Source organism: Hylobates moloch, unplaced genomic scaffold (genome assembly GCF_009828535.3).
Source record: "Hylobates moloch isolate HMO894 unplaced genomic scaffold, HMol_V3 SCAFFOLD_8, whole genome shotgun sequence".
Lineage (NCBI taxonomy): Eukaryota > Metazoa > Chordata > Mammalia > Primates > Hylobatidae > Hylobates > Hylobates moloch.
The window spans coordinates 42,297,466-42,312,725 of record NW_026652283.1 but is presented as its reverse complement, the minus strand read 5'-3'; the positions used below and the strand labels follow the sequence as shown (position 1 = coordinate 42,312,725).

Genomic DNA, 15,260 nt, shown 5'->3' with positions numbered 1-15,260 from the left:
AATATCAACATTCTTTTTTTAAGAATGTTGTTTTTTAGTCAATTCTACCAAACATTTAAAGAAGAAGCAATACCAGTTCTCAAACTTTTGCAAAAAATTGAAGATAAGGTAACACTTTTTTTTTTTTTTTTTTTTGAGACGGAGTCTCACTCTGTTGCCCAGCCTGGAGTGCAGTGTCACAATCTCAGCTCACTGCAAGCTCTGCCTCCTGGCTTCACATCATTCTCCTGTCTCAGCCTCCCAATTAGTTGGGACTACAGGCACCTGCCACCATGCCTGGCTAACTTTTTGTATTTTTAGTAAAGACAGGGTTTCACCATGTTAGCCAGGATGGTCTTGATCTCCTGACCTTGTGATCCACCCACCTCAGCCTCCCAAAGTGCTGGGATTACAGGCGTGAGCCACCAAATATCAACATTCTTAATGGCATCTAAAATGGCGTCTCCTTTTCAGCAGGTTTTCAATTTACTTTGCCCAAATCCATCAGAGGAATCTCTATGATGGCAGCTACAGCCTTATGAAATGTATTTCTTAAATAACAACACTTAAAATTCAAAATGACTCCTTGATCCATGGGCTGCAGAGTGGAGGTTGTGTTAGAAGACATGAAAACAATAATCTCCTTATGTATCTCCATCAGAAGTCTTGGATGAACAGGTATACTATCAATGAGCAGTAACAGTTTGAAAGGAATCTTTTTTTCTGAGCAGTAGGTCTCAACAGTGGGCTTAAAATAGTCATCCATGCTGTAAACAGATGTGCTGTCATCCACTGTATTAGTCAGGGTTCTCTAGAGGGACAGAATAGGATAGATGTATATATGAAAGAGAGTTTATTAAGGAGTATTGACTCACATGATCAAAAGGTAAAGTCCCAAGATAGGCCATCTGCAAGCTGAGGAGTAAGGAAGCCAGTGTGAGTCCCAAAACCTCAGAACCACCACACCCCACTAATTTTTTGTATTTTTAGTAGAGACACGGTTTAGCCATGTTGGCCAGGCTGGTGTTGACCTCCTGACCTCAAGCAACCCACCCACCTTGGCCTCCCAAAGCACTGGGATTACAGGAGTAAGCCACCATGCCCGGCCAAAAACTAGACATTTTAATCTAATGTGGTAACTCTGGATATCAGATTTTCCTCATTCCTCAGGGTTTCTATTTCTTTCATTGTTTAGGCTGTGTCTGTCCCAAGAATCAGCACGAAATATAAACTTTTCTACTCAGGCCTTTTCTAATCCTGCACCTCCTCTCAGCATACATGGTGATTTTCTAGTTTCCCCATATATGCAGTTGCTTTTGAATGTCCTAGTCTTCAATGTCTTGCTCCCAAAAGGGGTTAAAAGAGAAAAATGAAGGAGGAAAAAATCAAGCTATGTGTAAACTGCTCCAGAAATATGTGCACAGCTGTCGCCATAGGACTGAGGGGTGAGGAACTGGAAGTTACTACCATCCTAAGAGTTGAAATTGACCAAAATTGACTACAATTTATCATCTTCCCCTGGAAGCTGCAAAATTTCAATAGACTCCAGATTCCAAAATAGTTACATCAGATAGATTCTGCCAATGCAGCTGCTGTCTAGGCCGGGAGACAGATTTCTGGTGCTTTCTATGCTGCTATTTTCTCCAAATCCTCTCTCCATTCTCCCTTTTTTTTTTGCAGTCATAGAATTTAGTTTTGGTCAGGGCATATGCTTAGTGAGAATAAAAACTACACATCCCAACCTTTCTTGCAGCTAGCTATGACAAAGTGACCAAATTTTGGCCAGTGGGCTGTAAGTGAAAGTAGTAGTACACATTTTAAAAGTGTCCATAAAAGGGTGCCTTTCTGCTATTCTAACTTTATGCTGAATGTGTAATGGGTGACTGGATTTTGGGCAGCCATTTTGGACTATGAAGAAGATACATGTTTATGTCAGAGAAACAAGAGGGAAGGAATCTGGGCTCTTGACATCACAGGGTGCCACACCAGTCCTGAACTAACTATAGTTGGGCTTCTTTTAAGTGAGAAATACATTTCTGTTTTGTTTAACCACTATTGTTTTGGTGATTTCTATTATAAACAATTGATCCTAATCCCAATTAAGGTATTCAACTCATTTCCTGGCCCAGAAAGCAATTTTTTAAAAATCAAGAAATAGCTTTGTTGTGACATCTCTTTTCTTTTATCCACTCACTAAACAAACATCCAACAGGGCTGTAATTTGGAGTTCAGACATGTTAGGCAGAATTCATAAGGGAGAGATGACATTATTAGACATGCAAAGGCTGAATCAGGAAGGTATTTGTTATAGAAAACAGCATCAGTGATTGTCTTAGTCATTCGAGATGTTATAACAAAATACCACAAACTGAGCGGCTTATAAACAACAAAAATGTATTTCTCATAGTTTTGGAGGCGCCTTCTCACTGTGTCCTCACATGATGGAAAGACTAAGAGTTCCCTTGGAACTCTTTTATAAGGGCACCAATCCCATTCATGGGGGCTGTTCCCGCATTACCTAATCACCTCCCAAAGGCCCACCTCTTAATACTACCATATTGAGGGTCTGGATTTCAACATACTAATTTGAGGGGGCACAAACATTCATAAGCAGTGATCCTGGGGTGGTCCCAAGTAAAGATGTCTCAACTTATGAGAAACCCTAAGGTTATAACCGGAAGATGTTAACTTTAAAATAAGGATTTGAAGTCTCAAGGAATTACTGAATTCTCAGTAACATCAGTATCTGAAAACAAATTTTCTTGTTTTTTTTTTTTTTTTTTTTTTTTTTTGAGACGGAGTCTCGCTCTGTCGCCTAGGCTGGAGTGCAGTGATGCGATCTCGGCTCACTGCAAGCTCTGCCTCCCGGGTTCACGCCGTTCTACTGCCTCAGCCTCCGGAGTAGCTGCAACTACGGGCGCCTGCAACCTCACCCAGCTAATTTTTTGTATTTTTAGTAGAGAGAGGGTTTCACCGTGTTAGCCAGGATGGTCTTGATCTCCTGACCTGGTGACCCGCCTACCTCGGCCTCCCAAAGTGCTGGGATTACAGGCGTGAGCCACTGCACCCGGCAAATTTTTTCTTTTTTTTTTTTTTTTTTTTTTGAGACAGAGTTTTACTCTGTCGCCCAGGCTGGAGTGCAGTGGTGTGATCTCAGCTCACTGCAACCTCTGCCTTCTGGGTTCAAGCGATTCTCCTGCCTGAGCCTCCCAAGTAGCTTGGATTACAAGCGTGTACCACCACACCCAGCTAATTTTTGTGTTTTTAGTAGAGATGGGTTTCACCATGTTGGCCAGGCTGGTCTTCAACTCCTGACCTCAGATGATTTGCCTACCTCAGCCTCCCAAAGTGTTGGGATTACAGGCGAGCCATCGCGCCCAGCCCTTTTTCCTGTTCTTAAAACTTCTAGTATAACTAAGATGATGCTATAGAACTTGAGCAATTTCTTTTCTTGAAGACTATTAGCTTAATACCATTTATCCCATAGGTCCAGTGAATTTAGGTTCATTTAACTCTAAACTTACTAGGGCCTATAATAACATACAGTCCAGGAGGTTCAACAAGAAAACTTTAATAGCATAATGATTGAGAGCATAAGCACTGCAGTCAGACATATCTAGCCTGGAGTCTACCACTTTCAAACAGTGGAACCCTGGAAACTTTTTTTTTTTTTTTGCAGTTGCATGATCATAGCTCACTGTAACCTTGAATTCTTGGGTTCAAGTGATCCTCCTGCCTCAGCCTGCCAAGCAGCTAGGACTACAGGGATGCACCACCATGCCTGGCTTTTTTTTTTTTTTTGAGATGGGATCTTGCTATGTTGCCCAGGCTGGTCTTGGACTCCTGTCCTCAAGTGATCTTCCTACCTTGCCCTCCTAAAGTATTAAGATTACAGGTGTGAGCTACCACACCCAGCTGAGAAAATTATATAACCCTTCTAGGCTTCAGTTCCCTCACTGGAGATAATGGATACAGATTTAATTATAATGTGCTTAGCACAGTGCCCGGCCATAAGAGTCACTCAGTAAAGAGTCATAAGATTCCAGGGTCCATAAGAAGAGTATGTGAAGAAGGGCCTCCAGAGACAACCTACCTTATCTCCTACAGATGTCCAGGATTTACCAGCTCATGTATAACAAGGAATCATACTAACAACATTCACCATGTTCTGTTGGCTCTTAACGTTCCAGTTAATACAGAAACTCTACCCCTGCCAATTGCCCTCCCCATGCATTGACTTCTGCAGATTCTCCAGTAGTGTCACCACAAACAAGTCCTTATCTTCCAGATGACGTCCGTATCATTCCTTCCTCTAGCTTCTTTGATGATGTTTGTAGTTAAGAGCTCCACTGCCTTCTAAGATGCATGGGGATTCCTCTCCACTACCTTTACATTTTCCTTTAAATGTTATTTTTCACCTTATAAAAAGGGTATCATGCTGTATGTAATTTTTAGGACTTTTTTCACCTAATGTTGTGCTGCTAATATTCATGCATATTGTTTTATGTCACTGTAGCTCATTTGTTTTGGCTACTGTACATTATCCACTCTTCTGCTGATGGGCACCTGGGTAGCTTCTAGGCTTTTGCTATTGTGAAAGTGCTACAAAGTATATTCGTGTTCACATTTTCTATTGTACATGTATGTTTCTTCCAGCATATACCCAGGACTGCTACTGCTGGATTGTAATAAGTGAGTGTTACATGTTACTTCATGTATTATTTCTTTTTTTTTTTTTTTTTAAGACAGAGTCTCACTCTGTTGCCCAGGCTGGAGTGCAGTGGCATGATCTCAGCTCACTGTAACCTCTGCCTCTCAGGTTCAAGCTATTCTCCTCTCTCCACCTCCCAAGTAGCTGGGACTACAGGCGCACGCCACCACCCCAGGCTAATTTTTGTATTTTTAGTAGAGATGGGCTCTCACCATATCGGTCAGGCTGGTCTTGAACTCCTGACCTCAGGTGATCCACCCATCTCAGCTTCCCAAAGTGCTGGGATTACAGGCATGTGCCACCACACCCAGCCATGTATTATGTTTTTCATATCTAATATTTATGACTTCCTGTCTCTACTTCATCTTCCCTTGTCTCTTTGAGAATATTTATTATGTTTATGTTTTGGTCTGCTCATTCTGATTCAAAAATATGTTTATGTATGTATTTAAAGGCTTGGAATAACACGTACACAACTATGTATGGTGGTCATCTTTGAAGGACTGCAATTATGAAAAAACCATCAGTTCAACTGTCCTGGACAGCATTTCATTTTATGATGTAACTGTAGAAAGCCTTGATCAAGATAAAAATAGGGATGACTTATCAGAAACTGAAGAATTTTCTTAGGAAAGCAATGTTTACTGAAGGATACCTTCATTCCAGCCATGATGAGCATCTGTCTTCTTAGGCAATCATGATGAAGCTCCACGGACAGTATAACCCATCTCTCCCACTCATCCCTGAGCCTTGGTCCTGGACTGAATGTGGTTAGAGGTTGTGGAAATAAAAAAAAGAACCAAAATAAGAACACTCTCCATAAAAGCCAAGCTCAGAGACTGGTCCTCTTTTGCTTAGGTACAGCAGGAGCAGGAAGGATCAACATTCTTGAAAGCATACCTTCTATTCATTTGGCTTTTTTGACTTGGGGTGCCAGTGTAGAGCTGAGCACTCCACTGCCCTTTCTCCACTCACAAATGTCTGCATAGGTACATGTCCGGCACTTCCAAGCCTCCTCCACGTCAACTCCCTGGGGCTCTCGGTGGCCCATCCAGTAGGCCATATAATGCTGCACCTTGGCTGTCACCTCCTTCTCTTCAAAGGCTACAATCTCAGTACCCAGCAAAGTGGCAGTCTCTTGGTAGATATACTCAATCTTCAAGATATCAATAACCGGGAGATCTGACAGTGTTAGAGACAAGAAGACCAGTTCCATGAGGTCACCCAAAGTCTTCACAGAGAAGCCTCCCTGCTGGGCATGCCTCAGCACTGATGGCCCCAGTGGCTTTTCCGGACACAACTTTGTGTGGTGGATTAGGCTAGCAGGGGTCACTTTTCCTTGTACCATGGCATCAAAGATATATTTGTATAGGCCGACTTGAAAACAGTCTTTCTTCTTCTGAGCTTCCAGAGGGAGCATAGGGCGCCTGCGTGTCTTGAGTTCCGCCAGCTCCAGTTCCCCCTTGGCTGTATAGTGCAGCTCATCAATCACTCCAACAAGAAGTACACCCTCCACTTCCCCAAACACTGGAAACTCTCTGATGTGCCCTTCTGACTGCAGGGTAGGAATCAGCAAAAGTATGTTTAGAAACTTAATTGCCCAAGCATCTTCTTTAGTGGTGACTGGGACAGTCACAAGATCATGAAGTTCTAGTTCTCTAGCTAGGTGTATGCTGGCACCAGTGTCCAACACAGCTGCCTTCTCAGGTGCCAAGAAACCAGGAAGCTCCTTCCCATATGCTGTTTGCAGTTCACACCAGTTCTGAGTAGCCAGGTCAGTGACATATAAATATTTAAGGTGGAATCTCTCCATGGGTGATAAGATATCCAATCCTCTTTTCCAGTTTTGTAAGCTTATGGGTTTGTCATCCTTCCCAAGGGATTTAGAAGATGGGCCAGGCGTGTTAACTAAAGCCTTTGACTCTTGGGCATCTTCTAGGTCCAGAAACTCCAGGAGCTCTGAGTCACTCAAGTCTGAGAACCCTGAGGCTTCTGCTGACACTGTCTCCTCTTCTCTTGTCTCTGCCATGGCACAGCTCTGGATTGGGCTAGAAGGGCCCTGCATAACATGTTAAAGAAATGCATTGTTCAAATAAAAACTTTCTCAAAAGCACTTTCAAATTTCAGTGAGATAAAAACAAAATCATGACAAATTATTTATTTACATTCTTTTAAAAAGCCAGTTTATTTATGACCAATTAGTAATGCCATAGAGTTATAGTACAGGTACGTATTGCTATAGAGTTCCTTATATAATCCATATATATCGCTTGGCAGAATTTTTTTTTTTTTTTTTTTTTTTTGAGATGGAGTCTCTGTCACCCAGGCTGGAGTGCAGTGGCGCGATCTCACCTCACTGCAAGCTCCGCCTCCTGGGTTCACACCATTCTGCTGCCTCAGCCTCCCGAGTAGCTGGGACTACAGGTGCCTGCCACCACGCTTGGCTAATTTTTTGTATTTTTAGTAGAGATGGGGTTTCACTGTGTTAGCCAGGATGGACTTGATCTCCTGACCTCATGATCCATCCACTTTAGCCTCCCAAAGTGCTGGGATTACAGGCGTGAGCCACTGCAGAATTTTTTAAGTGGAAAAATAGTTTTATTCCTGGATCTTCCACTAACATACTGTGTGTGACTTTGAGCAAATCACCTTTCTTGGCCGCAGTTTCTTCAGATATAAAAAGAGCTTTGAGGCCGGGCAGGTGACTCACGCCTATAATCCCAGCACTTTGGAAGGCCAAGGCGGGCAGATCACTTGAGGTCAGGAGTTCAAGACCAGCCTGGCTAACATGGTGAAACCCCATCTCTACTAAAAATACAAAAATTAGCCAGTATGGTGGCACACACCTGTATTCCCAGCTACTAGGGAGGCTGAGGCAGCAGAATTGCTTGAACAGGGAGATGGAGGTTGCAGTGAGCTGAGACTGCACCACTGCACTCCAGCCTGGGTGACAGGGCAAGACTCTGTCTCAAGAAAAAAAAAAAAAAAAAAGGAGATTTAAGGTTTGCCTTTTCTGCTGCAAAATTCTATTGACTTGAAAGAGTATTTCATTATTTTAAGTGAATATACATCTTTGTAAATGTAGGAACAATGTTTGAGAAGTTTACCATGGGCCACCTTCTACAATTCCCTTGATACAAAGTCCTTGATGAGCAAAATGAACCTCAACTACAAACTGTTCCTTGAGAAAAAGCAGCTCTGCAATAACTGTTTTTAAATGCAGTTCAAGGAACCTAGTATGGCATAATTCAAATATCAACTATATATAAATACAAATAAATATAGTCTAACACAAATTAATGCATGAAATAACAAGAGGATGTTACTGCGACACATGGAAATTAGTAGCTTGACTTCATAAATTATCCTGTTAATATTATAGAAATTGGTGTCTGTCACTAAACTGGGGTTTCCATTACATTTATTTTCTCCCTCCCAAGAAACTAGCTTATAGTGGGAAAAAAATCTGCCTATTAGAGCATTATTAAAAACTCAAAATTTACTGCTATAATAAAGAATAGTTATTGCGCGGTTATTTTTTGTGTGCCAGACACTGAGCCAAGTGTTTTACATCCAATATCTCACTACCCTACTGTGGGATGGGGATGGGTACTGTACTCTTTTTTTCTTTCAACTTTTTACTATAAAGATTTTCAAGGCCGGGTACAGTGGCTAAGGCCTGTAATCCCAGCACTTTGGGAGGCCGAGGCAGGTGGATCACCTGGGGTCGGGAGTTTGAGACCAGCCTGGCCGACACGGTGAAACTAAAAATACACCTCATGGTGAAACTAAAAATACAAAAAATTAGCCGAGTGTAGTGGCGGGCACCTGTAATCCCAGCTACTCAGGAGGCTGAGGCAGGAAAATCGCTTGAACCTAGGAAGTGGAGGTTGCAGTGAACTGAGATAACACCACTGCACTCCAGCCTGGGTGACACAGTGAAGACTCCATCTCAAAAAAAAAAAAAATGTTTTCAAACATACAGAGAAGTAGAAAGAATAAAACAGCGAACACCCATGTCCACACCACGTAGATGAACAACTGTTGACATTTTGCTGTATTTACTTCTTGTGTGTGTACTTTTTTGTTTTGGCTGAACTATTTTAAGGTAAATTACAGACATCATAATAACACTTTAAAATCTAAATGGTTCAGCATACATTTCCAAATGGCATTCTTCTTCATAACCACAATACTGTCTTACAAATGACATTCTCCTCATAACTACATTATCACATCTAACAAAATTAGTAATTCCTTAACATTCCAGTTCATATGTGAATTTCCCCAACTGTCCTCAAAATGTCCTAGATAGCTTTTCTTTAATCCAGGAAACAAAGACCACACATTATGTTTGTTTTGTCTTTCAAGTATTTTTTAATCTTAAAAAACTAGGCGGCCAGGCGTGGTGGTTCACGCCTGTAATCCCAGCACTTTGGGAGGGCAAGGCGGGCGGATCACGAGGTCAAGAGATTGAGACCATCCTGACTAACACGGTGAAACCCTGTCTCTACTAAAAGTACAAAAATTAGCTGGGCATGGTGGCGGGCGCCTATAGTCCAAGCTGCTTGGGAGGCTGAGGCAGGAGACTGGCGTGAACCCAGGGGGCGGAGCTTGCAGTGAGCTGAGATCACACCACTGTGCTCCAGCCTGGGCAACAGAGCGAGACTCCGTCTCAATAAAAAAAAAAAAGAAAAAAGAAACTAGGCAAATTATCTTATGAAGATACTTTTTTTAAGCCTTCCTCCTAACCCCACATATCTAACCTGCATAGAAAGTAAGCAAAACAAGATACAACCAGTCTACTGGTGTTTGACTTTGAGTGCCAGGAAAATAAATAATTTGACATAGAATTTAAGCTGATAGAGATAGCTATGAACCAAATGTCTCCTTCTTGCTATTCTAATAAGCAGTGAAATAAGGTGAATGCACCAACTCCTATGTCAAAGCGTAAGAAGTGATGCCCTGAAAACGTCATTAATATCAGTTGTGGTTTTGTTTAGCTGATTTTTAAATAGTCTAAATGTCACTAATGAAAGAAAACATAGCTAGAAGAAAAGTTATCTGCAATGAATAAAAATGATACAATAGTAAGACTTTTGCTTATAGAGTATCCTATAAAATTATTGCTTTACAGGATATTTCAATAGTAAAACACAGAAGCTGTACATTTGCACAAGTGTTATAAACTGTAAACGTGCTTTAAATAATTTCAATAAAGAAACTTTATTTCTGTATCCACCAGCCAGATGTAGCTGCTGAGCACTTAATATATATAGTACACATATTAGCACTCGATTAAGACAGAGCTCCTTTCTTTTTCCCCAAGGAAGAGATGAGAGAGTGTATCGATTCCCCCTGACAAAGGAGATGAAACTTTAGAAGAAACACCTATTCACCTGTGACTTAGTTGATCTTCCTCCTCATAGGGAAGGCCAGAATGCTGAAATGACAAGGCTAGGGAAGAGAAAGAAGTTCTGAAAGACCAGGTCTGCATTAAAGAACCTAAATTAGCAACTTAGGTCCTTGCTATGGTAGAACCGGAACTTCTGGTCCTTTCTTACCTGACCATTCCCTCACGTTGGGTGTTCTCTCAGATTGACACTGCACAGACTGTTACCCACCCCAGATCCTAGGTTACATAACGCTCGCCTCTCTCCTGGGGCAAACTCTCTCCATGATTTCTTCGTTTCCCCCGTACTCTAGATGCAGTGACTTGATGTGATCCCTGCTCCCTGAAAGTAAAAGGGTCAAACATAACCAAGGTCCCCAAGGAGCTCCGAGATCAGTTCCCTCTTCCAGCTCCATTCTCAACCCAGAAGCTCAAGCAAGAGACCTTATGACAGCGGCTCTTTCTCTCTGATGGGTTCCTGCCTTCTGCAGAATTGCCGATGGCAACATCCTGACTTGTTCAGTGCGGCCCGGACTTCTGGGCTCAGCGGGCGTTTGCCTTCAGGGGAGATCTTTCCTCTGGCCCTAAAACACTGTCTCCCAGGGAGTGCCATGCATGCCCTAAAGTGTACTGCGCACTTCCTACAGTTCTGGCAGAGCCAGGAATGAGAGCCGGGAGCCGTACACCTTGGGAAGGAGTCCCGGCCAACAGCACTGTGTTCCGAGGGCGAAGGTCCACAACGGGAACGCGGCCTGTGGGGGAAGACGAGACGAGCCGCTTCCAGGGAGCCGCGCCCACCAAGGGAGGGGGACGCGGCAATCGCAGGTACAGAACCCTAGGCTCCGAAACGCAGCCTCCCAGCCCATTCTCCGGCCTTCCCCTAACCTCGGATACTCCTCCGAACCTCGGACTCCACCTGGTTTCGCCGCGGCCTCGGAGCTGCTCCCGGCGAGGAGACTGATGAAGCCGGGCAGAGCGCGCTGCCGGAGCGGACTACACAGTCCGCCCGCCACTCGCAAAAAAGCCGCCCAGAGCCCAGTCCCAGAGTGCCCCGCGGCTGCTCACGGACCGCCTTCCCAGAGGTCTTCGCGGCGCCGCCTACCTCGCGAGGCTGCGGCTGGAGCAGGAATCTGTCTCTGTGGGCGGAGGAGAGTGCTGCTTATGTGAGAGCAGGCTTTGGGAGCTCGCTAAAGCAGGTCAGTCCCTCTGTTTGCGCCGCTTTCTGTGGGTCGCTTAATTCCGGGCGCAGCTGACCTTAAGTTCCCTCTCTGGCGAGGTCTGCCAGTTACCACCTGGACAGTCCGAGCAAGGTCTGGGCCCGTCCCTGCCCCCGGTGAAGTGCCGAGTCTCCGCTTGGCCATCCGTGGATTCAGCATCCCCACCTTAGAACCTCCCGCCAGCTTTTCCAGTAAGAGCAAAACCACGAACTCACTTTTGAGAGATGCTGGCGCTCCCCCCATCAATATTTTTTGTTGTTGTTGTTTGCTTACTTTTAACCTTTTATTGATAAATATAACACAATTTTATTCTGAAATATAAAGCAAAGATAAGTATAATTATTATGAACAGCCAAGTCATTAGAGCGAAAAAAGAATAGTGTCAGGTTCTTTGCAGATACACTTCCTGATAAAACCACTAACCCGACTTTTATGACACTTTGCTTTTCTTTTATTTATTTATTTTACCAAAAGCAGATACTTGACTCTTTGCTTTTCTTTACGGTTTATCACGCATACTTGAAAACTGGATTTATGACAAAGGTGGCATCATACAGCCATGGAGAAAAGATGGTCTATTCAATGAAGGCTCTATGACAATATGAAGGCCGGGCACGGTGGCTCACGCCTGTAATCCCAGCACTTTGGGAGGCTGAGGCGGGCGGATCACGAGGTTAAGAGATCGAGACCATCTTGGCCAACATGGTGAAACCCTGTCTCTACTAAAAAGTACAAAAATTATCTGGGTGTGGTGGCACACACCTGTAGTCCCAGCTACTTGGGAAGCTGAAGCAGGAGAATCACTTGAACTGGGAGGCGGAGGTTGCAGTGAGCCGAGATCACACCATTGCACTCCAGCCTGGGCAACAGAGGGACACTCCGTCTCAAAAAAAAAAAAAAAAAAGCAAAAAACAGGACCTCTGTCTCTCATTTCATCACAAAAATCAATTCCAGCTGGATTAAGACCTAAATGTGAAATCCTAAACTATAAAGCCTTCAGAGTATAATATAGGAAAATATCTTTGGACTTCAGAATAGGTAAATATTTTAAAACAAAAATAGAAAAACATTAAATTGGCCAGGCATGGTGGCTCATGCCTGTAATACCAACACTTTGGGAGGCCCAGGTAGGAGGATCACTTGAGGTCAGGAGTTGAGACCAGCCTGGCCAACATAGTGAAACCCCGTTTCTAGTAAAAATACAAAAAATTAGCCAAGTGTGGTGGCAGGTGCCTGTAATCTCAGCTACTTGGGAGGCTGAGGCAGGAGAATCACTTGAACCTGGGAGGTGGAGTTTGCAGTGAGCCGAGATCAGGCCACTGCACTCCAGCCTGGGTGATAGAGTGAGACTCTGTCTCAAAAAAAAAAAAAGAGAAAAGAAAGAGAAAGAAAGAAAAATTAAATTAAGACAACTACAGGCTGAGTGCAGTGGCTCACACATCTGTAATCCTAGCACTCTGGGAGGCTGAAGTGGGTGAATCCGTTGAGCTCAGTTCAGAAACCAGCTGGGGTAACATGGTGAAAACACGTTTCTACAAAAAATACAAAAATTAGCTGGGGGTGGTGATATGTGCCTGTAGTCCCAGCTACTCTGGTGTGTCAGTTGGGAAAATTTTGAAGTGACTTGTGTTTTAGATAATATTATTAATCAATTATAGGTCTCTTAAGTGTCATAATGATTTTGTGCTTATGTAGGAAAATGTTCTTTTTCTTAGAAATATGTAAGTTGAGGCCAGGCACGGTGGCTCTCGCCTGTAATCCTGGCACTTTGGGAGGCCGAGGCAGGCGGATCACCTGAAGTCAGGAGTTCAAGACCAGCCTGACCAACATGGTGAAACCCTGTCTCTACTAAAATACAAAAATTAGCCGGGCATGATGGCAGGTGCCTGTAATCCTAGCTACTCGGGAGGCTGAGATGGGAGAATCGCTTGAAACTGGGAGATGGTGGTTGCAGTGAGCCAAGATCATGCCACGGCACTCCAGCCTGGGTGGCTGACCGAGACTCTTGTCTCAAAAAAAAAAAAAAACGGAATTTGAGTGTATTAAATAGTCTGTTCTCATGCTGCTAATAAAGACATACCTGAGACTGGGTAATTTATAAAGGAAAGAGATTTAATTGACTCACAGCTCCACATGGCAGGAGAGGCCTCACAATCATGGAGGAAGGTGAAGGAGGAGCAAAGTCACCTCTTACATGGTGGCAGGCAAGAGAGAACATGTGCAGGGGAACAAACCTTTATAAAACCATCAGGTCAGCTGGGTGTGGTGCCTCACGCCTGTAATCCCAGCACTTTGGGAGGCCATGGCTGGTGGATCACCTAAGGTCAGGAGTTCAAGACCAGCCCGGCCAACATGGTGAAACCCTATCTTTACTAAAAATACAAAAAATTAGCCAAGCATGGTGGCAGATGCCTGTAATCCCAGCTATTCGGGAGGCTGAGGCAGGAGAATCACTTGAACCCGGGAGGCGGAGGTTGCAGTGAGCTGAGATCATGCCACTGCACTCCAGCCTGGGCAACAAGAGTGAAATTCCATCTCAAAAACAAAAACGAAACAAAACAAAACCATCAGATCTTGTGAGACTTATTCACTATCACGAGAACAGCATGGGAAAGACCTGCCCCCATGATTCAATTACCTCCTACCAGGTACCTCCTCCATGATCTGTGGGAATTAGGGGAGCTACACTTCAAGATGAGATTTGGGTTGGGACACAACCAAACCATATCATTGAGGAAATGCTTTTTAATCCATTGAGATATGAGAATGCATTTCTGGATTGAGCCTACAAAAACTTTCTGCCTCTTCCCCAACATAACCTTTCTTACTTGAGATGTAAACTGAATGCCAGGAAAACCCCTCCCCAGCCCTTTCACACATGGACCACTCTTCAGATGGAGTCTGAGGGGCAATGACACTGGGTAGAGTGAAGCAGAAGAGGTTTAGAAACAGTCATGGAATTTGTGGGGAAAATAAATATCCAAAACATAGTACCATATTCCCCAAAACTTTCGGCCTAAAGACTGTGGGTCTCAAAACTGAGAAAAGAATGCCCTTTTCCCCAAAAGGCTATCCTAGGAAGTCTGAGTCCTTAAGGCCCACCTGTATGCAAAAGTCACTGATTTGGTTCTTCATCTCCAGGTCTGTAACCATCAAAATACTGTTAGACACAAATGGCCCATTTTCCTCTGTGTCCATTCTTCCCTCCTTGGTCTTTTGGAGCACAGGATTGTACCCCTAACATTGTACTGACTACAGTCTACCATATATCAGAGTAAGTCTTTATGTGATTACTCCCAGAGCTGCACTGTCCAATACAGTAGCCACTAATCATATGTGGCTCTTGAAGACTTGAAATGTGGCTAGTCCAAAATGAAATGTGCTATAATTATAAAATTTACAAGCACTTTGAAGACTGAGTACAAAAAAAAGGTTAAATAACTCACTAATAATGTTTACATTGATTAAATTTTGCGATGATAATGTTTTGGATATACTGGTGATATGGTTTGGCTCTATGCTTCCACCCAAATCTCACCTTGAATTTTAATAATCCCCATGTGTCATGGGAGGGACCCAGTGGTAGGCAATTGAATCATGGGGGCGAGTTTTTCCTGTGCTGTTCCCGTGATAGTGAATAAGTCTTACAATATCTGATGGTTTTATAAAGGGGAGTTCCCCTATACAAGCTTCTTGCCTGCTGCCACGTAAGACATGCCTGCTCTTCCTTCGCCTCCCACCATGATTGTGAGGCCTCTCCAGCCTTGTGCAATGGTGAGTCCATTAAACCTCTTTCTTTATAAATTACCCAGTCTCGGGTATGTCTTTATTAGCAGCATGAGAACAGACTAATAAAACTGAGTTAAATAAAACATTTTAAAATTAAGCTGGGTGTGGTGGCTCATGCCTGTAATTCCAGCACTATGGGAGGCCAAGGTGGGTGGATCACCTGAGATCAGGA

General features: G+C 43.5%; 1 protein-coding gene across 7 annotated transcripts; it reads right to left on the bottom strand.

Annotated features, from left to right (window-relative positions):
* Positions 1-3,475: 3,475 nt before the first annotated feature.
* On the bottom strand, positions 3,476-11,110 carry EXO5 (exonuclease 5). 7 transcript variants are annotated; one of them, XM_032160425.2, is made up of 4 exons: positions 10,968-11,110; positions 10,255-10,425; positions 10,090-10,147; positions 3,476-6,749 (listed from the first exon to the last, which is right to left on the bottom strand). In XM_032160425.2, the coding sequence occupies exon 4, from the start codon at positions 6,717-6,719 to the stop codon at positions 5,598-5,600; it is 1,122 nt and encodes a 373-aa protein (XP_032016316.1). In that variant the 5' UTR covers positions 6,720-6,749; positions 10,090-10,147; positions 10,255-10,425; positions 10,968-11,110; the 3' UTR covers positions 3,476-5,597. The 7 variants fall into 7 exon arrangements, with proteins under 7 accessions (XP_032016316.1, XP_058299167.1, XP_058299166.1 ...); XM_058443184.1 differs by having other exon boundaries at positions 10,999-11,110; XM_058443183.1 differs by having other exon boundaries at positions 10,987-11,109.
* Between the last annotated feature and the right edge of the window lie 4,150 nt (positions 11,111-15,260).

Bases quoted from the DNA above. Each gene is read 5' to 3' on its own strand.
- EXO5 (XM_032160425.2), bottom strand. From the start codon at position 6,719: ATGGCAGAGACAAGAGAAGAGGAGACAGTGTCAGCAGAAGCCTCAGGG.